Source organism: Polypterus senegalus, chromosome 2 (assembly GCF_016835505.1).
Source record: "Polypterus senegalus isolate Bchr_013 chromosome 2, ASM1683550v1, whole genome shotgun sequence".
Classification (NCBI taxonomy): Eukaryota; Metazoa; Chordata; class Cladistia; order Polypteriformes; family Polypteridae; genus Polypterus; species Polypterus senegalus.
In genome coordinates this window covers 48,994,704-49,021,121 of record NC_053155.1, presented here as the reverse complement: position 1 = coordinate 49,021,121, position 26,418 = coordinate 48,994,704, and the positions used below count along the sequence as shown (strand labels likewise).

Genomic DNA, 26,418 nt, shown 5'->3' with positions numbered 1-26,418 from the left:
GAAGCACAGTCCTAGGACACCTGCCCTTCGTCTGCCCCAAGGGGTCGGTGCCCAAATTTTTATAGGGTTTTCTGTCTTATGACTTTAGTTACACAAGTATTTCAAAATATTAGCCTGAATCAGCATTATCAAAAATCTAAAGGTGGAGTACATCTGTTAGTTTCCTTAGTTTGGGACCCGATGAGTCCACACCCGTGGCCTTCCATGTAGACGCCCAGAAACAAGAAGTAGCATTTGTACTATAAGCATGCAGGGTCTGCATGACTCCTACCACATACACCATAGAACATGCTTTCTGTCACGTACATCAGATTTGTCAAGCACAAGTTATTGACCTGTATTTTTATTTTTACACACCTCCTCTTAGTGTGGGGGAAGTCAGTTTAAGAAGCGCGTAGCAATTAACTGGGTCGGGGAACACAACACAAAGCATTTAATGTGCTACATTAACTTATGACGGGGTTTGAGAAAATCTAGTAAATGAAACATTGATTTCAGGGTGAAGTTTAATTTACAGTATTCTACTTTAATGAGAAAATAAACTATGAGAATAAAGTGGAAATGTCAACTTTATTCTCGACGTATTTTTTTTTTTCTCACTGTAGCCCTAATACGCTTCCATAGGGCTATACCACAAATAGCATTATAAGTGCAAGCTGCAGTTTTATTATTTATGTATATAGCTTAACTTGAAGCAATTTGCCTTAATGATGGTTCAGTTGGTAAAGATGTCTCACCAAGTTGCACTTGTTTTATTTTATTTTTATTTGGTGAATACTGTGCAATGCACCTGGGCTTGAAGTCTTGAAGTAATAGTATTATTACTGGAAGTTGCACTATTGTTTATTTTACTGTTATTATTTATTAGTTTAAATATAATGCAGTTTAATTATGGTAAAGTTGTTTAAAAAGTCACTTTAATGTGTCAGTGGACAGAGATTGTTAACATTAACAGAAAGTGTAATTGGTTTACAAAAAATATTCACTATTTATTCCTTTTCTAAGACATGTTCAGTGCAATACAACTTTTGACAAGCACCTCTGAATAATTTACTAAGTCTAAATGCCTCTTTGAATGATTGAAAATATGTTGTCAAAATTTTATCATAAGTTGTTTGCAAAATTTGTTCAATAAAAAGGTTCTATATTTTGACTGCAACTGTCATGCAATGTGATTCCTTCTCTTTAATAGTGCCACCCCCTTGAATCTTATCACTTTATGGGGCCATGTAAACCTGTATTAATACTTGTGCGCACATTAAAATGTTTTTTATGTACAATGTATAATTCTTATGACAGTGGAATAGGTTATTCTTAGCCAGTCTTCTGCAGTAATTGCAGTGGGAAATGTGGTTAACATCCACTCATGCATGGGGAAAAAAATACCGTTGAATACCGTGAAACCGGTATAATTTTGAAAAACACCGACATTTTGGTCGTACCGCCCAGCACTAGCTTAAACTGTTTGTATGAAAGATACTTTTTACTGCTCCATCATCCATTTAGAGTTGAGCTAAAATGTCAGAATTCCGTTCATTCAAAACACAGTGAAATAGAGTGAGATCACAAGTATAAAAGTGTACAATGCATTTTATTCTTATTTAATGTTGGTTTGTGTCTTAATGTATGTAAATTATTAATAAAACTTTATTATCGGTATGTTTGTAAACGAAAAACTAATAAATATATAGGGTTCACCATTATTCGCGGTTTCATGCTACTGCGGTAGGCCTTGGAGCATATCACCTGCAGATTCAGGGGTTCTGCTATACTAATAATAACACTAACCTTATGACAAAACAAAATATTTCTGTTTTATCTCCTAACATTCTTTCTTTTCTCATTGTGTAAATGAAAAGCTGCCCTAAACAATGTTTTTGCTGCCTATGCTTTTACATAGGGAAAAATAACATTCTGTTGCTGCTTCCACAAGAGTTGAGGAACATTGCTTAACTTAGACATTTTTTATTACAAAAGATGCTAAGACGATAGTGCATGATTTTATTACAATTTGTCTTGAATACTGCAATCCTGGCCTATCTAATAGCACCATTAACAAATTACAGATTGTTCAGAATGCTGCAGCTAGAACACTTACGAAAGCAAAACAATAAGAACATGTTGCACTATTTGTGTGGGAACTTTATCGGCTACCTTTCATTTTTTCCAGTAGATTTTAGAATTCTTTTAGTCATTTACAAAGCACTGAATGGCATATCACCTTCATTCCCCCCCACCCCACCCCTTATTCTATAAGATACAACAATTGTAAGGTTCTCCATGTACCCAGAGTTAACAAGAAGTATAGTAGGGATGCTGCATTTAGTCATTATGCACCAAAGCTGTGGAATACCCTTTCAGTAGCATTTTGAGAAGCGGAATGACTTCCTTGTTTTAAAAAAGCTATTAAAAACACATATTTTTACTCAGGCATTTTAGTTAAAATTTTCTTTTTAATCTTATTTATCTGTTTTTTTTTTAAATCTGGGTCTCTCTTAGTTTATTTTATATTAATATCTTTTAACTGTATCTCTTACTGCCTACTGCATATTCTGCGATATTCTTTCTTTTTATGTTTACCTTCTATATGTTAAGGACTTTAAGCTGCATTTCATGTTTGAAAGGTGCTGTATAAATAAAGGTTGATTGACTGCTTGAAGAGTTGAGGACATGTCACTTATTTATCTGTGTACCGTTGTTCTTCTCTAGACCCCAGTGGTTCTTACAGGGAGGTGTGGAGTTGAGATGCTACAGAATAGCTCTGAGTGTGAAAGTTTAATCAGTAAAACTCTCTACTAGAATCTTGAAATGAATTGCCAACAGTGGACTCGGAGGCATTTACTGCAAATGGCACTTGTTTATGGTATCTCTGCCCACCCACCGTCTGTTTCACGCCTTTTTTCTAAAATATTAATTAACATTTCTCTTATGTTTTCCTTAATTGGGTTTCTAAGATATCCATCCTTGTTTGATTTATTCAAATAAAAAGAAACATAATTACAGTATTACTAGTAAAACTGTATTGCTATTTAATTCTATTAAAATTGCAGTACTTTGTAGAAGTGAACAAACGTATCAAGAAAAAGTCTTGAGTAAATAAAATAATTTAGTAAAATGAATGAGATCATAAAATTAAAAGCTGCATGTAATAAAAAAATCTGTAATCATTATCTAAAAATAATTTGACAGTTGCATATGCACAGAAGAAAGACAGGTACAAGTTCCATATTTTTGATTTCCCTAATAACTAAAATCGCACACTTAATATTTTTAATGTTTCAAAAATGGAAGAAGCAAAAGATGGGCTTTATAAGAATGCATTGTATATGGATTAATCAGAATGGGAAAATTGGGGACTAGAATTGTCTTGAAGAGCTTTGAAAGTTAAAAGATAAATATTCTTAATTCAAATGTGTAGTATGGAGTTACAGTAATCTAGGCAGATAAAAAATGGCGTGAATAAAATTTCCTAGCAAATGAAAAATTTAAATACGATTAAGTCTGGGATTTGCTTCTAAGGTGAAAGGAAGCAGATTTGCTAGTAGCTTCTTTTTGTAAATAAATATCAAACTTTTGCAAGCAGTTTGAGAGTTTCTGATATAACCAAAATTTCTTAACGTTGTTTCCTAAAATGTACATCTTCTTTTTTATATCAAGATTGGGAAGAAAAATGATTGAAGTATTCCAGTCCTGGAATATAATGTGCTTTGTTGAAATAATCAAGAGAGTACAGAAAAAATAAAGAACAATTCACGTTTTTTGAGTGAAGTATATTGCAGATTAATGCCATCTATATACATATGAAAATAAAATTTTCATTTGCAAATCTCATTGCTTGAAACAGTACATTCAGAAACAAGGCAGTGTCTAAAACGTAGCCAAGAGTTATCAAAGAATACTCGAGAATGATAGCAGATCTCTAATGCACTAAAATGATGATGACAGATTTTCTTTGCACTTTCCTGTTGAGAGTCATGGAAGTTAAATGATGAACACCTTATCCAATGCAGCACTCTTTAGACCTTTCTGAGGAATATCCAGATGTTTCCTAGTAAACTGAGAAGTATAATCCTTCCAGTAAATTCTCTGTCTTCTCTCAATTGGGCAATTCTTTGCACACCTCTCATGAAAGGTGTCCAGGGACAGTCCTGACTACACTCCCAAACCCCTTTGTCTAGCTAATCTCTTTCCAAAGAAGTAGTGGTTCTATTCTAAGGCCCTCCAATATAGCAGAGCTCCATATTCTATCATGAGGAGCCCAGCCGTACTGCATAGTAACTATTTCCAATGTTTATTTTTGTAGTCTTGTTCTTTCACTCATTATCCATAGCTTGTGACCAATATTGAGAATGGTAAATTAACTGCCTTGTCTGTAGTTTTAGCTCTCCCTTCATCACCATGGTTTAATACAATGTTTGTAAACCTATTGCTACTAAACCAATTTTCTTCTCAGTCTCACAATCCACCTCTATCTTCTCCCTTTCCTGTAGCAAACATGCCACCCTTTTCCAGAATCAGATTTGGCAGTGCTAATTTCCATCCTAACTGCATCATACTCTCAACAGCATCATCCGCTAACACTTGGGCTGTTGTTTTGATATTCTGTCCAAGTCATGAATAATAGAGGAGGTGACCCACCCTTTTTGGGTTTTACAGTTCTTACTGTGCAAACACAGAAATCTTGATCCACAAAATCCACAAATCTGGACAGGATTAACACTAGAATTACCAGAGCCTACGAAAAAACTTGTACTTCCGTCCCACCTTAAATCGCTTCTTAAATCCCTTCACACCTCTCCGCCAGCGCCCTTTGTCTTCTAAATGTGCTGATAAAGAGAAGCTTGGAGCAGCCGGCTATTCCATCCCCCCACCAATTTAGAACGTGCACAAACTTCTCTCAGCTCATGCCTTGATTGAGTATCTGGGAGTGAAGTGGAGTTTTAGAGTGGAAATAATAGATCGTTGTTTGGAACACACGCATTTCATGTCTGTTCCGTTTCTACAGTAATCTGTGTCAACACATTGTTAAAACAGAAACGTTTTTTATATTCTAGTAGTAGATGACAAAATGTAGGCATTAACTATATAGTGTATGAAGCCTAAAGTCCAAATAGCAAAGAAACATTTTCACAAGAATAACACAATTGTGGTTTTATTCAAAAATATAACTGTAGAAACAAAAAGCCGCCTTAACATGCGACATTGACAGCAGTTTATTGTAACTGCTTCTGTGGTTCAATAGACTCAGTCCCCGCTTGGGAATCAAGAGGTCACAAGTTCGATCCTGCGCCCCTCCGTTTTGAGAAGTAAACTGCTCTTAGTCTTACTATTTAAGAATAAAAGCATACATTTGATTTCAGTCTGTAACAGCCGGTGCAGTTTATGATCCTTGTAAAGGTTAGCTTTTTTTTTTATTCACTTTTCATTCTCTCAGTCGCGTTCAGAATCAATCCATACAACCCCATCTGACACGGCTGTTTTCACTAAAGACGCACTATAGCTCTGCAGTGTACCACGATGCATACTAACACCAACCCCCCCTTTTATTTAAGTGCACTTTTTCCATCGCCTTTTCCTGTAAGAAGCAATGTACACACTTCTCTCTATGCTGTGGTTTTTATTACACACCTGAAAGAAAGAGACAATATATGTGAAAATATAATCGCACTAATGCAATATTATTTGAAAACGAACAACGTCAGATCGGGTGTGAATTTATGCAGGAACTGGAAATTCTCTGATGCGGGACCTTCCCCCAGGGAAGAAAGTACATCGTCAGGTGCTCATTCAGTGTAATAGAAACCATAGCACAGAGAGGTGTGTACACGGCAACAAGTACACGTGTTGTAAATGTAGGAAGGACGGTCCTTGGGTGTGTGGGAACTGTTAATATTTGAATGTGATTATTTTATATAGCACTGAATGAAAATCAGGACTTCTTAGCATTGCACCATGCAAGCTGTCTTATCAATTGCTTACTGTAACTTGCTTTCTTTTTTCTTCGGTTATACAGGTAGTTTTGAATAAAAATGCACTTGTTTTGTTTGCGAAATGAAGTGTCTGCGTACACTTTTCGTGGCATTACACGTGTATTTTTTGAGCATGCCCGTTTGAGCAGTATAAAAAGTATTGAAAAGTATAACAAAACAACGGGCAGATGGGGAGTATCTGATGATTGCATATAGCGCCGAACTTACTGCTCTTTACCATTCTCTCCTCTGCATGCCCTGGAGTACAAAAGAAACAGAATACAGACGCGCTACTGCTCTGCGTTGTACCACGATGCATACTAACGCCCCCCCACCCGGTTCTGACACACAGACGCTGGTGAAGCTGCCTTCTCCGTATCTTACCGTCACTTGATTTTCTTTTTATTCAGTTTTATTGAGTGTTCCTGCCAGTCCCCGCATGTTGCTGTATGCTGGATATTTTCACATATATTGTCTCTTTCTTTCAGGTGTGTAGTAGAAACCACAGCATAGAGAGAAGTGTGTACATTGCTTCTTACAGGAAAAGGCGATGGAAAAAGTGCACTTAAATAAAAGGGGGGGTTGGTGTTCGTATGCATCGTGGTACACTGCAGAGCTATAGTGCGTCTTTAGTGAAAACAGCCGTGTCAGATAGGGTTGTATGGATTGATTCTGAACGCGACTGAGAGAATGAAAAGTGAATTAAAAAAAAGCTAACCTTTACAAGGATCATAAACTGCACCGGCTGTTACAGACTGAAATCAAATGTATGCTTTTATTCTAAAATAGTAAGACTAAGAGCAGTTTACTTCTCAAAACGAAGGGGCGCAGGATCGAACTCGTGACCTCTTGATTCCCAAGCGGGGACTGAGTCTATTGAACCACGGAGGCAGTTACAATAAACTGCTGTCAATGTCGCATGTTAAGGCAGCTTTTTGTTTCTGCAGTTATATTTTTGAATAAAAGCGCAATTGTGTTATTCTTGTGAAAATGTTTCTTTGCTATTTGGACTTCAGGCTTCATACACTATATAGTTAATGCCTACATTTTGTCATCTACTACTAGAATATAAAAAACGTTTCTGTTTTAACAATGTGTTGACACAGATTACTGTAGAAACGGAACAGACATGAAATGCGTGTGTTCCAAACAACGATCTATTATTTCCACGCTAAAACTCCACTTCACTCCCAGATACTCAATCAAGGCATGAGCTGAGAGAAGTTTGTGCACGTTCTAAATTGGTGGGGGGATGGAATAGCCGGCTGCTCCAAGCTTCTCTTTATCAGTACATTTAGAAGACAAAGGACGCTGGCGGAGAAGTGTGAAGGGATTTAAGAAGCAAGTTTAAGGTGGGACGGAATTACGAGTTTTTTTTGTAGGCTCTGGTAATTCTAGTGTTAACACACTACCTTGATCCCTCAACTATCTGTTGGTCTACTGAACTACAGCTGACTAGAGCCAGCATTACTCATCCTGAACCTTAGGTTCAGCTTTCAGATGGAGACACCATCACTGTACCTAGGTATAGGCCTCCTATGAGTGTAAATAGGGCCTATTACGTCAGTTGGTCATTCCTGAGCCACTGTTTTTCGAATAAATTTTATTAATTTTTTTTAAAGTGATATTCACTTTTTAAATTTTAATTAAAATATGTTACAGTAAAACAGTCAAGCTCATACCCAAGTTAGATCCACTAGTCTTGTGTGCATGGTTAAAACATATTAATGCAAAGAGTATGATAAGTGGTGATGATCTTTTGAATAGGCTCTCTCCAAAGAAAATGTTCGTTGTCTGGAATTGGTTTGGATATGAAAGATTGAATGTCAAATTATTGTAAAATGTAAAGTTTGCAAAAATGTGATAGCAGTTAAAAGTGATGGTACTTAAAACAGAAACATCTAGCAGAATGAAAGCAATGTGAGAAAGCACGTCTCGAAGATAAAGCCCCTGCTACAGCATATACTGCACAAGGCACGCTTCCTACTATATATCCAGCTAGACTGTGCAATTATATTAGGAAAAAAGCATGCCTTGTCTGGGGCTGGAGGAAGAATATGCCAGCGTTGTGCTTTGTGCCTTATCTTGCCCTGCAACAGTGACTAGGTTACAGTGGGAGAGAAGAGCAAGAAGGCTGCCTGTAACAAGTGGTTGTAGGGCACACTGAGAGGAAATTACTTCAATACAGTAGTGTTTGACCTGCACCAGTGTATTGAAACTTTTTGGCTGGTCCGCAAGAGTCAGGCAAGGCATATACTGTATTTTAGCACAATCATTCCTAACTGGCTGTCTATGAAAAGCAAGCAAGGTATGTCAAGGTTCTACAGTATTCTCCACTGTTAATAAATCCTGAAGTGCAAACCTCCCACTCCCCCTCCTCAGCTCTTCAAACGATTTAATGTTTGTAAATGTAGATGCATGAAGCACCACGCCTCATGCTCTTTAATCTAATGTTAGTAAATTAATCCATCCATCCATCTATTATCCAACCTGCTATATCCTAATTACAGGGTCACGGGTGTCTGCTGGAGCCAATCCCAGCCAACACAGGGCGCAAGGCAGGAAACAAACTCCAGGCAGGGCGCCAGCCCACCACAGGTAATGTAACTAGTAATTTTATAAAATGCAATATGTCATAGTAACTTTACCATTACTTATTACTTATTCCTTTTCTTACCAGGCCTGATAATGTCTACCACAGGGGAAATGAATGGCTCTGGGAATCTAATGGATTTCCTGGATGAGCCTGTTCCTGATTCTGGAACTTATGAAGATTTCCACACCATTGACTGGTTGAGGGAGAAGTCCAGGGATACAGATAGACACAGGAAGGTAATGAGTTCAGAATTTATAGTAATTTTAAAATGTTAAATAAGTTATAAAAGGTACAAATGGATCATTCATCTTTGGCTTACACAACTCACAAGAAGAAAACAGTGTACCCACTCTTATCTTTTTCCTCTGGTGCTTATTTCCAAAATTTGTGTTTAATTCTCTTAAAAACTGTCAAGTAAATGTACTGTTTCCTGGTAGTCATTTTAGATGAAAGTGATAATGTTAAAGATTCTTAATAAACATTTTAAGCAAATTTTTGTTTAATGTTTCTAGTATTCTTTACTTGTAATTTTAGATCACTAGTAAAAGCAGAGAATCTATTTGGGACTTCATAAAGAGTTTACTTGATGCCTGGTCTGGATGGGTAGTCATGCTGTTCATTGGACTGCTAGCAGGTAATCTTTAACAATGGGCCAGAAGTGGATGGCTTAGCATGATTTTCTTTTATTTAAATTTGTGTACGAGTCAGAATTTTACATTTATGAAAAAGTTTTCATGCTCCTCTCTAAACTGTTGATTGTAGGCACGATTGCAGGGGTCAATGACTTAGCTGTGGACTGGATGACTGACCTGAAAGAAGGGGTGTGCCTCTCTGCATTTTGGTATAGTCACGAACAGTGTTGCTGGACATCAAATGAAACCACATTTGACAACAGAGATAAGTGCCCACAGTGGCATACTTGGTCAGAACTAATGATTGGTCTGACAGACGTGAGTAATATTTTTTTACACCTCAGTACATCTTCCTTTGCTCTAATTTTTTATTTGTTTGTTTGTTAATTAAGTACTGTATGTAACTATAAGCATAACTATTTTTAAAAATTTATCTCGGCCATTTTCTTGTGGATAATTGGGTCTGGTTTGTATCATTGCACATGGTTTGTTTGTTAAGTGGGCCCTGTCCAAGGCTTGCTTTAGCCTTGTAGCCAGTGCTGCTAGAATAGGCTCTAGGCTCCGGCAAACTTAAGTTAGATTAAATGTTTTTGTCATGAATAACAGTACATTAATTTAAGTTATTCAAAATTTAGTTCCCCTTTCGTACACCTTGACCAAAATGCTTGTTATTATCAGATTCCCTCTTTGACCTCCTACCACCTTATCTCATTTTACCTGTTTACCTAGTTTTCATCATCTTATTCCATATTTTTTTCAGTCTGTATTCTGCACTAATAATTTTTTTCCTCATGGCCACTCCATATATATCATTATCATTTTTATCTCAGTCATTTTTAACTTGGCATTACATGCTGACTTTATTAGTAATATCTCAATTTCCTACATTGACCTCTATTAAAATCTGAAATGTGGGACAAGTTCTGAAATAGAGTGCTATGTGTTAGTTCTATTATTTACAGATCTATCCTCAAGGCATCACAGTATTTGTGGATACTATTCACTATGCTTATTTATTTGTTAAACTGCACCACGATTTCCCATCTCATTAGTCTGAATCAGATGTGCTGTTAATGGAATTTTGCAAATACAATGAATGGCTTAACGCTAGAATTACCAGAGCCTATGAGTGTAGAGAAAAGCCAAGCAAAATGACACCTTTTATTGGCTAACTAAAAAGATTACAATATGCAAGCTTTCGAGGCAACTCAGGCCCCTTCTTCAGGCAAGATGTAATACAGAAACTGAAGTTTCCTGTGTTTATATCCACACACTAGGACAAGAAACAACAATGATAAATTTTTAAATGAAAACTCTTAAATGTAAAAAATTAATAGGTTCATTCAGGCTAAGATTAATTTAACAGGAGATAGAAGAACAATGTATGGTCAAGATCTTTAGATAAGATAACTGTCCAACAAAGTCCTTTGAAGTTTGTGATGAGTTTTTCAAAACAATGCAGATCTGTAGTCAGGTTGTCTGTGTCAGTCTGAGAGATGCAAACAGTCTTCATATCTGGCTATAAAACTCTTGTCCCTGTTCAAGCCATGCTGTAATGTATTAAATTTTAACATGAGCTTAACTTCCCATTCTTTTCTCTCTTGCTGCGTTTTGAAGTTGCCCATAAGCACTGTGACTTTAAAGTCCCTCTCACAGTGTCCATGGCTGTTGAAGTGGGCCGCTACAGGAACATCTGTGTTGCCATGTTTAATGTGGAATCTGTGTAAATTCATTCTCTGGCGGAGTGTTTGTCCAGTTTCTCCCACATAGAGTGTAGTGTTAGGACATTTCATACAGAGAATTAGGTAGACAACATTCGATGATCTGCAGGAAAATGATCCCTTTATGTGATGTTCAAGTCGGGAGTTTGGTATAACTATACGGTCTGTATTGTAGATGTGGGCACACGTTTTACATCTTTTCTGTAGGCAGGGAGATGTGCCATTTTCTGTTGGTTCATTTAGGGAGCTTCGGACAGTTACGGTACAACAACCTAGTACTACAGAGCCTATGAGAAAACCCGTAAATCTGGCCCACCATAAATCCATTCGCACCTCTCCATCAGTGTCTTTTGTCCTGTAAATGTGCCGATTAAGACAAGCAGCAAGCAGCCTGCTATTCCATCCCCCCATCGTCGCAGAACGTTCACAAAGTTCTCCCAGCTCAGGCCTTGTTTGATTATCAGGGAGTGAAGTGCTGGAGTTTTAGAGTTTCTACAGTAATTTGTGTAAACGCATTGTTAAAACAGAAACTTTTTCATATTTTATATGAAACATGTAGGCATAAACAATAGAATGTGTGAAGCCCAAAGTCCAAAGATTAAATACACACTTTCACAAAAGGTTCAAGGACGATACAACAGCTTCCGTGATGTAGAGGTAAGATTTGCTGACTTCTTTCAATAGTGAGCTGCTCTTATTGTTAATATTATACAGTACACGCATACATTTGGTTTGTGTCTGTAACCATGTACATTTATAGTACTGTACTTGTAAAAGTTAGGTGTTTTTTTTTTTTTTCACTTTTATTCTCTCAGTCACGATCACGATACATACTACTGCCCTAGGGATTTGACGCTGTTAGTTTTTATTTGAAACTGGGAGTAACTGTAGATGTGAGTAGTGTTTTGAGGTAATGGAACTGGACATTCTCTGATCTGGAGGGATAAAAGCTGACACACAAACGCTGGTGAATCTTCCTTCTTCAGTTTTATTGAGTGTATTGAGATCAATATAACTGACTTACTTTGTTGCAACCAGTCAGAAAAATGATGAATTTTTCTGTTTGTAATAGACTAATCTGTGAAACCGCCAATGTGACTACCATCTTTTCCTTAATCTGAACAGCATCTCTATGGGACATGCTATACCAATTAATGCAGTCATTAAGTTTATTAGTGTTCACAAGAATTATGTTCAAAAACAAAACTTGATTAACTTTGGTTGCACTTTTATGAATAGATCAGGCTCAAAACTTTTTGATTTTTCCTTGGAGATAATATGTTAAATGTGGATGTAGGTCAGAATTCTGCAATGTAGGTAGATTGAGATTTTTGTTAAAGTTACAGTACTACACAGAAGTGTTGGGAAAATATTTAAAGTTAGCCAGTAAATGTTTTTACTTGTAAAAATGCTGTGTAACAGCAGAATTAATACAAATAAACTTTTACACCAAAGAAGTCAAAAGATGTACTTGTGCATTCCAAAAACATGCTAAAATCTTATCAGTTGACTAGAACTACACTGGTTTGGGCTTCAAATTTCTTTTCAAGGAAATTTAACACTAGAGTTTAACACTAGAAATTTTATGAGAAAACTCGTAAATCCGGCCTACATTAAATCTGTTCACGAATGAATTGCCTTTAGAAAACAAATATGATTTGTATACATTTATATTGAAATGCTAGCACGCATTTTGAATCATATATATACTCTTGCACATATTAAAGCAATCACATATGGTTTTTCAGCAAATGTGTACACAAGTGAAGAAAGATGACTGTTTATTCTTGCTTTTGAATACATTATTTGGGTATGTTGTGTCTGTGCACTTTAATGCTTTCACACACCTTGAAAATTAGGTCTGTTGTGATCATGGAATTTTAATTAACCAAATAATTATGATTAACTATTTGATTGTCTTTTACTGTTCGTTTTATACCACTATTATAAAGTAAACCACCTTCTTCTTTCGGCTGCTCCCATTACAGGTTGCCACAGAGGATCATCTTTTTCCATAATTATAATGTGAGCCTAATAATAGTTTAACAATACATAAATATTTTATAAATAAGAAGAGTCGTTTATTGGCATTGAACGTTGGTGCAGCTGCGTTTAACCAAAATTACCAATGTTCAGTAGTTATATTTTGCTTCATGGGATTCTGGCAAAAGCTTGACGTGTTGAAATGATTCCATAGTCAGAATATCTTCGTTTTACAAACTTTACTAAAAATTCAAAGCAAAACAGTTCACACAAAAATAGAGAAAAAATTGGTATGGTAACAAAAGTAAAATTCTGTTTAAGGCTTATATCTTGTTTGTTTCTTTAACACTAGAATTCCTGAAGCCTACAAAAAACGAGGTTCCTGGAGTTGTATAGGGTAAATGATACAGTATATCATTATTTGGAATACATGCATTTCATGTGTGTTTTGTGTCTACAAAGATCTGGGTAAGTGTAGGATGAAAGGAAATGTGAGAAATGCAAGAAATGCTGAACACATACCTAAAGCAGAAACTTTTTCCATGTTATATTAATAATGATGTGAAGTGTATAACTTGTGAAGACTTTGATCCAAGTATCAAATAAACATGTGTGCTTTTATTCAAGAATAATGCCAAAGGAAAAAAAAGCATTCGATTTACATGTGGCTGTCAATGAGTTAAAAACTCAAGCTCAAATGTCAATCGACAGGGAGTTTACACATATTCTATAATAGTGCAGAGGTAAGAGCTGCTGCCTTATAGCCTGAAGGTCCCAGGTTTGAAACCGGGTACTCCGTGTTTTGAGTAGTATATAATAAAAACATACATTTGATTTGAGTCAGTAACACCCAGTGTAAATTTTGGCTACTTGTAAAAGTTGGCACTTGTTTTTTTATTATTCAGTTTTATTTTCTCAGTGACGTTCATGTGCTAAAACGAACTTGCCTCTACCTCTCTGAGTTGATGGCATTTATCTCCATTCATTTCACAAGAGCTGCGATGACCACAGTGGGTGCTGTGGCTGATACCTGCTCAGAACTATTTGTTTTACTGGCAATCCAAGTTACAATGTCCCATGACTGCTATCAGACTGGACAAAGGCAGGACCGTAACAACAGACAGATTCTTCACAGTGCTTTCACTGACTAATAGACTGCTGCATCGCAACACAACTCTGCTGGGCACCATAAAGTAAAATAGGACTTCCGAATGCAGCTAAAGTCACTTAGTACATGAGCAATTTGCCGCGCTAGTGTTTAGATCTGACAGCGTCATGCTCACGGTGTTCCAAATAACGATTGTGAGAGATGGCCGGCAGTTTATCCTGACCAGCAACCCCAGGCCGCTAGAAGGAGTCCTCCGTGCAACATGGAGGTGCCCCGAATTCCCACAGGGAATTATGAACAATGGAGTTCGGCTTCAGAGCCCCGCTGGATACCATGGAAGCCACCAGGGAACGCTGCAGGGAGGCCCGATTGCTTGCATTATAGCCCGGAAGTACTCCCTAGTCATGGGAACGGAAGAAATTAAGTACTTCCGGGCTAAAGAAAAAGAAGAAGATTTCATCTGTCCCGTAAGTGGCATGGATTCACATGGACTGAAGGACAGAAGCATTTCCGGGTCATGAACTATATAAAGGATGATGGGAAACCCAGCAGGCTGAGCCGGAGTTGGGAGTGAGTGTGACAGAGCTGCTGGGTGGAGAGGAGGATTTATTGTATTATTAATTATTGTTATTGTGTATAGTGGAGGTACTTTGTGCTCAGTATTGAAGAAATTAAATAATTTCTGATAATTTTACTTGGTATCTGAACTGCAGGTTTGGAGGAGCGATAGCGTCCCCTACTGTCACAATATGTACTGTATTTATACAACTATACAACCTATACAACTAGGGATGCACCGAAATGAAAATTCTGGGCCGAAAACGAAACCGAAATTTTTGGATGCACTTGGCCGAAAACCGATACCGAAACCGAAAATGGCTTCATTAAAAAACATGTTTAAAATATTTTCTTTTTGTTTGTATTAAAAAAACTACAAATTAATTAAGCAATCAAACTTTTATTGATAATAAATAACAGTAATAAGGCTGTTTAACAATAACAAAACTAAATAAAATTTCTTTCTGTAACAAAATTATGCAAAAAAAATGCTAGCTGCTTTTTTACTTCAATTTTAAATTACTGTACCAAACAACAGTGCACAAACAGAAGAAAAATAAATAAATCCAACCTCTTACTGTAAACAACATAACTATACACACTAAATTGGTCTGCTTTTAATTTAAGCAAAAGAAGCAGGTTTATCTTTATGAACAAAAGTTTTTCAGTTTTCTGGCTGAAGACACAGTTCCTCTTCTCATGAAGAACATACTGCACTGAATAAAATCACTCAGTCTGTGCTAGCTTTTAGTGCCTTTACAATTGTGCAAAATATTACCTGCATTAAGCGTTTTACTTCAATTTTAAATTACTGTGCAAAACAACATTGCAATAACAGAATAAATAAATCAAACCTTTAACTGTAAACAACATCAAATTAGGCTGCTTTTATTTTAGCAAAAGTGGCAGATTTCTCTTTATGAACAAAAGTTGTTCAGCTTTCTGGCTGGAGAGACGATTTCTGTTCTCATCAAGAACATGAGATGCTGCACTGAATAATCTCTCACTGTCTGTGCTGGTGCTTGGGGCAGATAAGTACTTGCGCGCAGTCCATGCAAGCAAAGGAAAGCGATCTTTGTTAGCGCCAGTAGTCAAGTGGATTGTCACTTCTGCCAATGGGTAGTTCAGCTAGATAGGTTGCTACTTCTTGTGAGGCTGCGCTTGCTCTTACACCGCTGTGGGTTGGGACGGTTTCCTGTAAAATTTCGTCAAACATATCAGAAAGCGAAGGAATGTGCCTCATCACTTGTACGTGACCGTTTCTCAGGCACAGTTTGCTCTGTTCTCCCCGTCGCGGCTTGTGCTTCACCAGAGGTTTCAAGAGCTGTAAGCTCTGTTTGCACCATTTCGCGTACATCCTGCCTTTTCTCATCGTCAAAGTAATGGTCTTTAAAGCGTGGATCTAATAGTGTTGCAATGCCGTAAAGAGGGTTGGACTCAATGTCTTGGAAGCGTTTGTTAACAGCCTCCAGTAGAGTTTTTTTAGCTGTTTTTACGCCATGATCTGTTTCCGCCTCTTTTCCAAGCAGGAGCTTCAGTGCTGCGATCAGTGGAATAACTTCAGCAACAGACGCTTAAGCTGAGCTTATTTCCTTGGTTAACTGTTCGAGCGGCGAGAGAGAGACAATGTTTTCCACCAACATCCACTGATGTGCACTCAAAGTTGCTGGCAGGTCGTGATCTGTCATGTATGCAGCTAAAACCCACTTCTGTTCAAGTAATCCTTGCAACATATAGTATGTACTGTTCCAGCGAGTGGCCACATCTTGCTGTAGTCGTTTGTTGGCATCCCAAACTGTTTTTGCAAATCTTGTAGTCTGGAATAAGCAAGCGGAGAATGCTTAAAATGTCCCACAATTTTTCTCCCAGTTGCTGTAATTTCTGATATGCTCCACTGACTAAGCACTCCCTCATTCACAGCCAACTGCAGCGTGTGTGCCATGCAAGGTATGCTCTTTAATCCACTGTCATCCATAGCCTTTATCATGTTCCGTGCATTATCTCTCACAATCACATGCACTTTAGACTTGTCTATGTTCCAAGTTTCAAACATGTTAGCCAAAGCATCGGATATTGCTGCTGCAGTGTGTGAGCCGACAAACTCCTGTGCATGAAGCAGAATGTTTTGCAATTTAAACTCCGCGTTTATCCACTGCGCTGTCAAACTGAGCATGCTAGTTGGACTAACGTCAGAGCTCCATATGTCTGTGGTAAAACTTAGAGCAGAGATATCTGTGGTCATGAGCTCATGAACATGTTTTGCAACACGGTCATACATTTCAGGTAGAGAGGTCTCTGCAAAATACCGTCTGCTTGGCATTGTGTAACGCGGCTCAATGTGGTGTATTAGCCTACGAAATCCGATGTCCTCCACGACTGAAAACGGCTCGTCATCTAAAGCAATGAATTCCATTACTTTCTCTGTTATGTCACGTGCTTTAGCACTGTCATTTGCAAATTTCTTAATTTTTTTGAAAAATGTGGCAACCGAGGGTGTTGATGTGCTAGTTGGCTTAGTTTTAACCAACGTTGTTTGACGGTATTCCTCAAATTCAATTGCGTGTCTTGACTTAAGGTGGTGTATTAAACCTGTAGTCGAAAATGTCTTTGCTGTTGAACCCCCTCTTGAAACTTTTGCAGAGCAAATGTTGCATATTGCAACTTTGCTGTCCTCATCTGAAACTTTGAAGTGCTTCCAAACCGCCGACATACTCCGTGTTTGATGCGTAATGACAGCCTTGAGCGAGGCGGGAGGATGGGAGAGCGACAATTTCGCTTTTATTTTCGGCTTTCTTACGTTTGGCGAAACCGATAATGCTATTTCGGCCGAAAATTTTCGGCGGCCGAAATTTCGGTGCATCCCTATATACAACTCTAGGCACATCATATTCAGATAAGGAGCCTTGACTTGAGCTTGGGGAACCTTTTGCCCAAGCTGAGCTCCATCAAGGCGGGGAATGGGACAGCAGGCTGCTTCTGCGATCAACGCATTTACAAAACAAGAGATAATGATGGAGAGATGTGAAGTGATTTAAGGTGGGTCGCGATTATGCGTTTTTTTGTAGGCTTTAAGAATTCTAGTGTTAAGTTCTCTCATACAGCTGAACCATTTCTAAACAGTCAGAAAACTGTATGCCTATCCCATTTTCATGCTGTAAATGGGCCTTTCAGTCCCAGCTAACACTGCGACCTATTCTAAACAACAACTAACTCAATTAAGACACTGTTTCTTAATTAAGTGATAGAATTTTTTTGCTTTATTACCTTACACGGGGTAAAAGGCTATACCATTGTCTATGGCTATGAAAGAAAATAATAGTCTATTCAAATTAAGCAAACACTATTATGAGTTTAACTTAAAGCATTAACTTTATAAGATTAGCTCTTAAAATTGGAACATTTAAATAAAAATTACATCTTTGTTTGCCTTTTATCAAGCAAATATTGTACAGGGTAGTTATGACATAATACAAATAACAATCAATAACCAGTATCCAAGGTAAGATAATAAAAATGAGCAATGTACTATGGGCAAACAAGGCCATATCCCTGTCATCCATAGCCAGTCAATCATGGCCTTCACTGGCTACGTAGATTCCAGGCATATTTACATTATGTGGCCTAAGGCAACATCTCACAATGTTGCCTGCAGTACTGAACATTCTCTCAGAGAATGTACTTGTTGCACAAATGCACATGTACATTAGAAATGTATACTGTACATCTAAAAGCAGTACTGTAAAATTCCCATTTAAGGTTCAGGCTCCTAACATTTATAATCATTTATTGTGTATAAAGTGTCTTGTTTTTCAGTTACTACATTCGGATACAACACATGTTGAGCAAATGTCGTGCCTGTCATCTGCATTCAACCAATAGACTATTTCATCTTTCATGAAGCCACTTCCAGCTGCCCGTGCATGGATTAACATTCCGTTAAATGGTCAAGCACACACCCTTTCATGCCTTCTGCCCTTTCATATATGGCACAAAACTTTGTCTTTCCAGCATTAAAATTTGTGCTGTTCTGTATTGGCATCTTCTTCTTAAGTTTAGCCTTTTTTTTTTTTTTAGCATGATTTTTATATCCATTTTATCTGTTAAATCAGCAGCATGTGAAATAGTATAAATATGAGTAGAAGAGACATCGTTCATTGATTATGTTATATACTTCAGTAATTTGGATTACATTGTTTCATGTTTAGTTGTCTTAAACCAGCAATACTTACATTACATCTTGCCTGAAGAAGGGGCCTGAGTTGCCTCGAAAGCTTGCATATTGTAATCTTTTTTAGTTAGCCAATAAAAGGTGTCATTTTGCTTGGCTTTTCTCTACATTCATAGTGACTAACATGGTACAACACCCTAGTACTACCAGCAATACTAAAAACAAAATTTTAATTCAGTAATTAATATAAATATATATATGTATACATATAGTGGCAAAATGAGCCCCGACAGGCCACAGAAGTCCCAAAGTACACACGCTTTTTTTTTGTTTTCATTTTCCCGCACACAGTACACAAATCACCACAAATAGTTCTGTCCCTTCTTTTCTTTACTTTTCTCTCTCTCTTTCTTTTCTGCTGACTCCTCTTTTATATTACACCCAGTTGTGCTCCAGGTGCTCCCTGACGATCTTCCTGCAGTACTTCCTGGTGTAGCAGAATTACTACATGGCCACCCGGAAGCACTCGAGGTGCTGCACCCAGATTCTCTCTCGGCAGCACATCCTGGTGTAGTGGAAGTGCTGCATTCCAGGGCTCCAGAATCGTAAACGGGCCCTAACAGGGTTGAGCTTCCAAGCTCCAATCCTGTTGCCCTGATGCAGATGTCGTTTCTCTCCCGGTCCTTCCATAAAGACATCCCAGCCGGGCACATTTTTTATTTTTATATATATATATATATACATACAGTGGGTATGGAAAGTATTCAGACCCCCTTCAATTTTTCACTCTTTGTTATATTGCAGCCATTTGCTAAAATCATTTAAATTAATTTTTCCCTCATTAATGTACACACAGCACCCCATATTGACAGACAAAAAAAAAGAATTTTTGAAATTGTTGTAGATTTATTAAAAAAGAAAAACTGAAATATCACATGGTCCTAAGTATTCAGACCCTTTGCTCAGTATTTAGAAGAAGCATCCTTTTGATCTAATACAGCCATGAGTCGTCTTGGGAAAGATGCAACAAGTTTTTCACACCTGGATTTGGGGATCCTCTGCCATTCCTCCTTGCAGATCCTCTCCAGTTCTGTCAGGTTAGATGGTAAACGTTGGTGGACAGCCATTTTTAGGTCTCTCCAGAGATTCTCAATTTGGTTTAAGTCAGGGCTCTGGCTGGGCCATTCAAGAACAGTCACAGAGTTGTTGTGAAGCCACTCCTTTGTTCTTTTAGCTGTGTGCTTAGGGTCATTGTCTTGTTGGAAGGTAAACCTTCGGCCCAGTCTGAAGTCCTTAGCACTCTGGAGAAGGTTTTTGTCCAGGATATCCCTGTACTTGGCCGCATTCATCTTTCCCTTGATTGCAACCAGTCGTCCTGTCCCTGCAGCTGAAAAACACCCCCACAGCGTGATGCTGCGCCGCCATGCATCACTATATATATAACACTGTATATATATATATATATATATATATATATATATATATATATATATATATATATATATATATATATATATATATATATATATATATATATACACTGTGTATATATATATATATATATATATATATATATATATATACAGTCAAAGTAAAAAGTATGTGAACCTTTTGGAATTATCTGGTTTATTGCATGAATTGGTCATAAAAAGTGATCTGATCTTCATCTAAGTCACAGCTCATGATATACACAATGAGCTTAAGCCAGTGACACACAAAAAATTCTGTTCTTTCATCTCTTTATTTTACAGACGCATTCAACATTCACAGTGGTAGTGGAAAAAGTAAGTGAACCTTGGGATTTAATAACTGGTTGACCATCCTTTGGCAGCAATGACCTCAACCAGGCGATTCCTGTAACTGCAGATCAGACCTGCACATCATGCAGCAGGAATTTTAGCCCATTCTTCCCTGCAGAACTGCCTTAATTCTTCTATATTCTTTGGTTGTGTTCTGTGTATGGTCCTCTTCAAGTCATTCCACAGCATCTCAATAGGATTGAGATCTTGGCTGTGACTGGGCCACTCCAAAAGACAGAGTTTGTTCTTCTGAAGCCATTGTAATGTGGATTTGCTGTACTGTTTGGGGGTCATTGTCCTGTTGCATCACCCAGCCTCTTCTGAGCATAAGTTGACAGGCAGACACCCTCACATTATCCTGGAAAATTTGTTGATAAACTTGTGAATTTATTTTCCCCTCAATGATGGCAAGCTGTCCAGGCCCTGATGCAGCAAAGCTGGCCCAAATCATGATGTTCCCTCCACCATACTTTACCGTAGGGATGATGTTTTGATGTTGATATGCAGTGCCCTTTTTACGCCAAGTGAAGTTCTGCTTGTTCCTCCCAAATAGTTCAGTTTTGGTTTCATCACTCCACAAAACATTTTCCCAGTACCATTGTGGAATGTCTAAGTGCTCTTTCACAAACTTCAGGAGTTCAGCATTGTTCTTTTTTGATAGCAGTGGCTTCCTTCTTGGTGTCCTGCCATGGGCTCCTTTCTTGTTCAATATTTTGAGTGTAGTTGACTCATGAACAGAGATGTTAGCCAGTTCTAATGACTTCTTCAGGTCCTTTGCTGTCACTCTAGGGTTCTTCTTTACCTCATTGCTAACTTTGCATTGTGCTCTTGGGGTCATCTTGGCAGGGCGCCCACTTCTAGGCGGAGTAGCCACAATACCAAATTGTCTCCATTTATAGATAACTTGCATAACAGTAGACTGATGAATATCTAAAATCTTTGAGATGACTTTGTAACCCTTTCCACCCTTATGTAGATTAACAATTCTCAATCGTAGCTCTTCAGACAGCTCTTTTGTGCGAGGCATGATTCCCATCTGGATATGCTTCTTGTCAAAAGCTCAAACTCAAACTTTATAATGTTTTTTATCAATCAAAGTAATTCTAGGCCACACCTCTGAACTCGATTCATTAAATGGACTCAAGGTGTGCTAAATTCTGACTGCAATGAGCTTTTTAAAAAGTCATTAGCTTAGGGTTCACTTACTTTTTCCAACCTTCAGTTTCACAGTTTGAATGATTTATTGAATATGGTCAAAAATTCTCTGAAAACCTTGTATTTTTAGTTATAGGAGACTGTGTTTGTTCATTATTGTGACTAACATGAAGATACGACCATGTGTTATATGGGAATTAGACATAAATATAGATAATTCCTAGGGGTTCACATAATTTTACTTTAACGGCACACATATATATATATATATATATATATATATATATATATATATATATATATATATATATATATATATATATATATATATAATCACACTTTACACAATATTGATATGTATTTGATCTTTAGAATAGTGCTTAAGATAAAACTAGTCTAATAAATGTGAGAGAAGCTTTAAACTATGATTTTTCCTGTAAAGTAATTTCTTTTCTTTTTGTCTGTTCATCGTATAGTATAGCAAATAATGAAAGGGCAATTTAGTTTTCTTGAAGTTAAAGGTCAGTTTTGTTTATTTAAAAATAAATGTATTTTATATTTTTAGGGTGGAAGCGCTTATGTGTTAAACTACTTCTTGTATGTGATGTGGGCACTTGCATTTTCGTTCCTGGCTGTATCCCTTGTAAGAGTTTTTGCTCCATATGCATGTGGCTCTGGAATTCCTGAGGTGAGTATTTTTAATGTATATTTTATTTAGACTATTAAATACTTGGCAGCCCTAGAATAAGGTGCATGCAAAATCCAGATTTTAAACTGTTGTGTTACATAAGTAACAGTGTTCAACTGAGGCCTTTTTCAAAAGAAATTGGCAGTCAAAATCCAATGTCCTAATCATCATCATCATCACCAGTTTGACCACTTTCCAAGTACTGTTGCCTCCCCAAATCTGTTTCTTCCACTTCCGCAGATTTGAGTATCCTTTGGGGTAAGAAGACCGACCCAGTGGCGTAGCTAGGGGCGGGTGGAAGTGGCGGTCCACCAACTGATTTTTATCCACAAATGCTTCAAACATAATTTTCAGACTGTGCTTCTGTGACGGCATCAGACACAGCAGTTGAAATTTATGAGGCAATAACAAAAATAAACATAAACATTACACCAATAATAATTTATAGTTTTGTTTCGTTATCAATCCGAATGCATTCTTGCTCTGCGCAGAAAACATCCCAACCTATCACTTGTACACTACACTGGTTCTGGTTTTCACCGCAGAATTATATTAAACTCATAATTAGAACACAGCTTATCAGTGCGTCTATACTATCTTCTTGTCTAGTTGATTCTTATAAATAATTATATGTGAAAAATTATTGCTGTTTATCTATATATGAATAAATAAATGCAAAATTTATTTAAATTTTTCGCTACACATCATTTTAATTTTCTATTTAAATAGGTTAATCAGATATGTTGGAGGGTGGCATATTGAAGTACCTCCCTGCCTAGAGCAGCACAAACTCTAGCTACGCCACTGAGGAGACCTTTATCTTTCATATCATCTAACATCACTTCCACATGGCAAAGAAATGCCTCTTACCAAATAGGGGGGGGGTGAGGCATGGTTTAAAAGAAACAACTGCTTAAAATAAATAAAATTGCCGGTGGGACAGGAATCATTTGCTTTATAAGACCACCTCTGATTGATTTAAAATGATGTAAGAAAGGAAAATTATGAAATGAGTGAATTTTAAGTATTATTCAGCCTAAACAGGTTTGATTCTTAAAATAAGAAATATATCCAGATATGTCTTATTACAGTTGATAACCAGGTTTTGTCTATTAGTGGTGTGCGCTTATTTTGTGAATTTTTTTTTTTAATTATATTCGGTATCTTAATTTCTGAATAATTAACTAAAACAACCTCAAATCAGAAAATGTTGGGACGGTAGGTTAAATGCAAATAAAACAAAAACACACAGTGGTTCTTAAACTTACTTTGACTTTTATTTCATTGTTCACAGTATGAAGCTAAGATATTTCATGTATTGTCTGGTCAGCTTCACTTCATTTGTTAATATACATCCATTCCTGTATTTCAGGCCTGCAACACATTCCAAAAAAAAGTTGAGAAGGGGGCAAATTAGGGCCAGCAATGAGGTAAAAGAATTAAATAATAATGTGATTTCAAACAGGTGATGTCACCAGGTGGTTGAACTCATGATTTGGTACAAAACACTATCCATGAAAGGCTGAGTCTTTGAGGATCAAAGATGGGCAGAGGATCTCCAGTTTGTCAATAAATACATCAGAAATAGAAATGTTTAAAAACAATGTTCCTCAAAGAAAGATTGGAAGGGGTTTACATATTTCTCCCTCTACAGTTTAGAATATCATTAAATGAATCAATGAATCTGGAGGAATTTTAGTGCATAAAGGGCAAAGGTGCAAGCCTAAGCTGAACACCCGTGATCTCTGGTACCTGAGATGATACTGTATCAAGAACTGTCACTCATCAATAGCTGATGTAATTCCATTGGCAAGGGATTACTTTTGTGAAACTTTGTCAAGCACTACAATACAGGTTTACGTTCACAAATACCACCTAAAACTTTACTGTGTAAAAAGAAGCCTTGTGTTAACCATGTCCAGAAGCGATGTTGACTTCTCTGTGCTCGGAAGCATCTAGGATGGACCATTACATAGGGGAAATGTGTATTTTGGTCAGACGAATCACCGTTACTCATATATTTTGGAAGAAATGGGCGCTGTGTCCTCTGGACCAAAGATGAAAATAACTATCCAGACTGTTATCAGCAACAAGTCCTAAAGCCAGGGTTTGTAATAGTATGGGGTTGTGTTGTTGCCCTTGGCAAAGGTAATTTATACATCTGTGATGGCAGCATTAATGCAGAAAAGTATATGTATATGCAAAAGTATATATCTTAGAGCAACATATGCTTCCTTCAATACAAAATCTTTTCAGGGACATCCGTGCGTTTTTTCAACAAGACAGTGCAAAACCACATTCTGCACACATTACAAAGGCATGGCCATGGAATAAGAGGGTACACGTACTGGACTGACCTGCCTGCAATCCTGACCTCTCCCCAATAGAGTATTTGTGGAGAATTTAGAAACAAAGTATGTGACGACAACAACCCTATACTGTTACACACGTTGTGTTTGCTGGAACAATTGGACAAAATAACACTTTAAAGGCTTCATCTTTTGCTATCCTCAGTGCCAAAACATCTTCTTAAGTGTTGTGAGAAGGAATGGCGACGTTACAAAGTGATGAAGGCTTTATTGTCCCAACATTTTTTGGAATGTGTTTCAGGCCTGAAATGCAGGAAGGAATGTATATTAACAAAGGAAAAGAAGTTGACCAAACAAAACATGAAATATCTTTGGTTCATACTGTTTGCAATGATATAAAAGACAATATTTAAAAATCAATGTGTTTGTTTTTATTTGCATTTTCCCTACCGTCCCAAATTGTTAGGATTTGCAGTGGTATACATTTCTTCAAAATGTGAGATTTATATAGTTTTTTGCACTGCAGATTTGTCTTATTTAGCCACCCACTGGGCCTCATCTCCTCAGCCTCTCTGTTGGTGCACATGTTTACTCGGTCATCCCCTGGGTTTAGTTGCTTATGCCCAAACTACTTTCGTCATTTTCTACCATCATAAATGACTGTTCTCCTCAGCACACACCTGCCTAAATGTTTTTCTTCTACCTTTACATTTAGCTTTCTTTCATTCCATGGCACACACAGCTCTTCCACCTGATTATTCTCATAACTGTTCTTTCTAGTTTTACTTCATATCACCTTCATTAGCCACATTTTACTCATTTAGAGTTTCAATAGTTTTCATAAACTTTTACCTTCAATGTCAAGTAGGCTGCTTTAGAAATCGGGCTGGGGGACAGCTCCCAGAATATTTTCCACATGTTGCACCTCATGTCTGTCTACACTCAACATGTTACCTAAGTAGTAGAATTTCCCTACTTTCTATAAATATCTGCAATGCTAATATCTAAATTTGTACTTAATGCATCAGCATTCTCCACCCTTTCACACACATTCTACAAAGGTTTTGTTTTCATCCTGCAGACTAAAGCTCACATCACTGCATTATTTATACATCCATTTTTAACAATGTGTGCATTGTGTTTAGTTTTCCCAAAACCTTTACCATACACACAGCATTACCTTTGTCCAACACCTTACATCCAGACCTCATTCCTTGCTCCCCCTTTGCTAATCAGATGTGTTGTTTCTAAAGCCTCATTTGCTATTGGCTCCAATGTTTTGGCAGCTTTATTTCTCGCACACGCCTCCTTCAAATTCCACAGGTTCAGCCTTGGTATATATTTTTCTTCAGGCTTTTGACTGAATCATGTCCTAGAACACAAGTGATATGTGATATATTTTAACTTGCAACTTTTTTGGGGGGGAATGACTTTTTCGTTTGTTTTTTTTTTTAACCTTGCCCTGGTCAAGTTTCATTAACAACAAATAGTACTTTGTGCTTCTTGCACTACCAGATTCATATGTCATCAATGTGTTTTGTTTTCTTGTTTTTCTTCTTAAACATGAGATTTTAATACCTCCGTTTCCATTGCATCACCAGAATACTCTTATCATTCCTGGTATCAAAGCTAAAACCATTGTGCTCTCTTTCATAATAATCCATACAGACTGCAGTGTTATCCATCATAGTTGCCTCCTGAGGCTCTCAAGAGGTCTCCTCCATTAACCTGT

General features: G+C 37.2%; 1 protein-coding gene across 1 annotated transcript in view; it reads left to right on the top strand.

The window, feature by feature from the left end:
- The first annotated feature begins 8,539 nt into the window (after positions 1-8,539).
- Positions 8,540-26,418, top strand: part of LOC120522885 (H(+)/Cl(-) exchange transporter 4) — a 48,353-nt gene continuing 30,474 nt past the window's right edge. Inside the window, exons 1-5 of the mRNA XM_039743643.1 lie at positions 8,540-8,567; positions 8,650-8,801; positions 9,100-9,199; positions 9,328-9,515; positions 22,255-22,377. Coding sequence (XP_039599577.1) covers positions 8,658-8,801; positions 9,100-9,199; positions 9,328-9,515; positions 22,255-22,377 — 555 coding nt within the window. The 5' untranslated portion in view covers positions 8,540-8,567; positions 8,650-8,657. The remainder of the gene's footprint in view (positions 8,568-8,649; positions 8,802-9,099; positions 9,200-9,327; positions 9,516-22,254; positions 22,378-26,418) is intronic.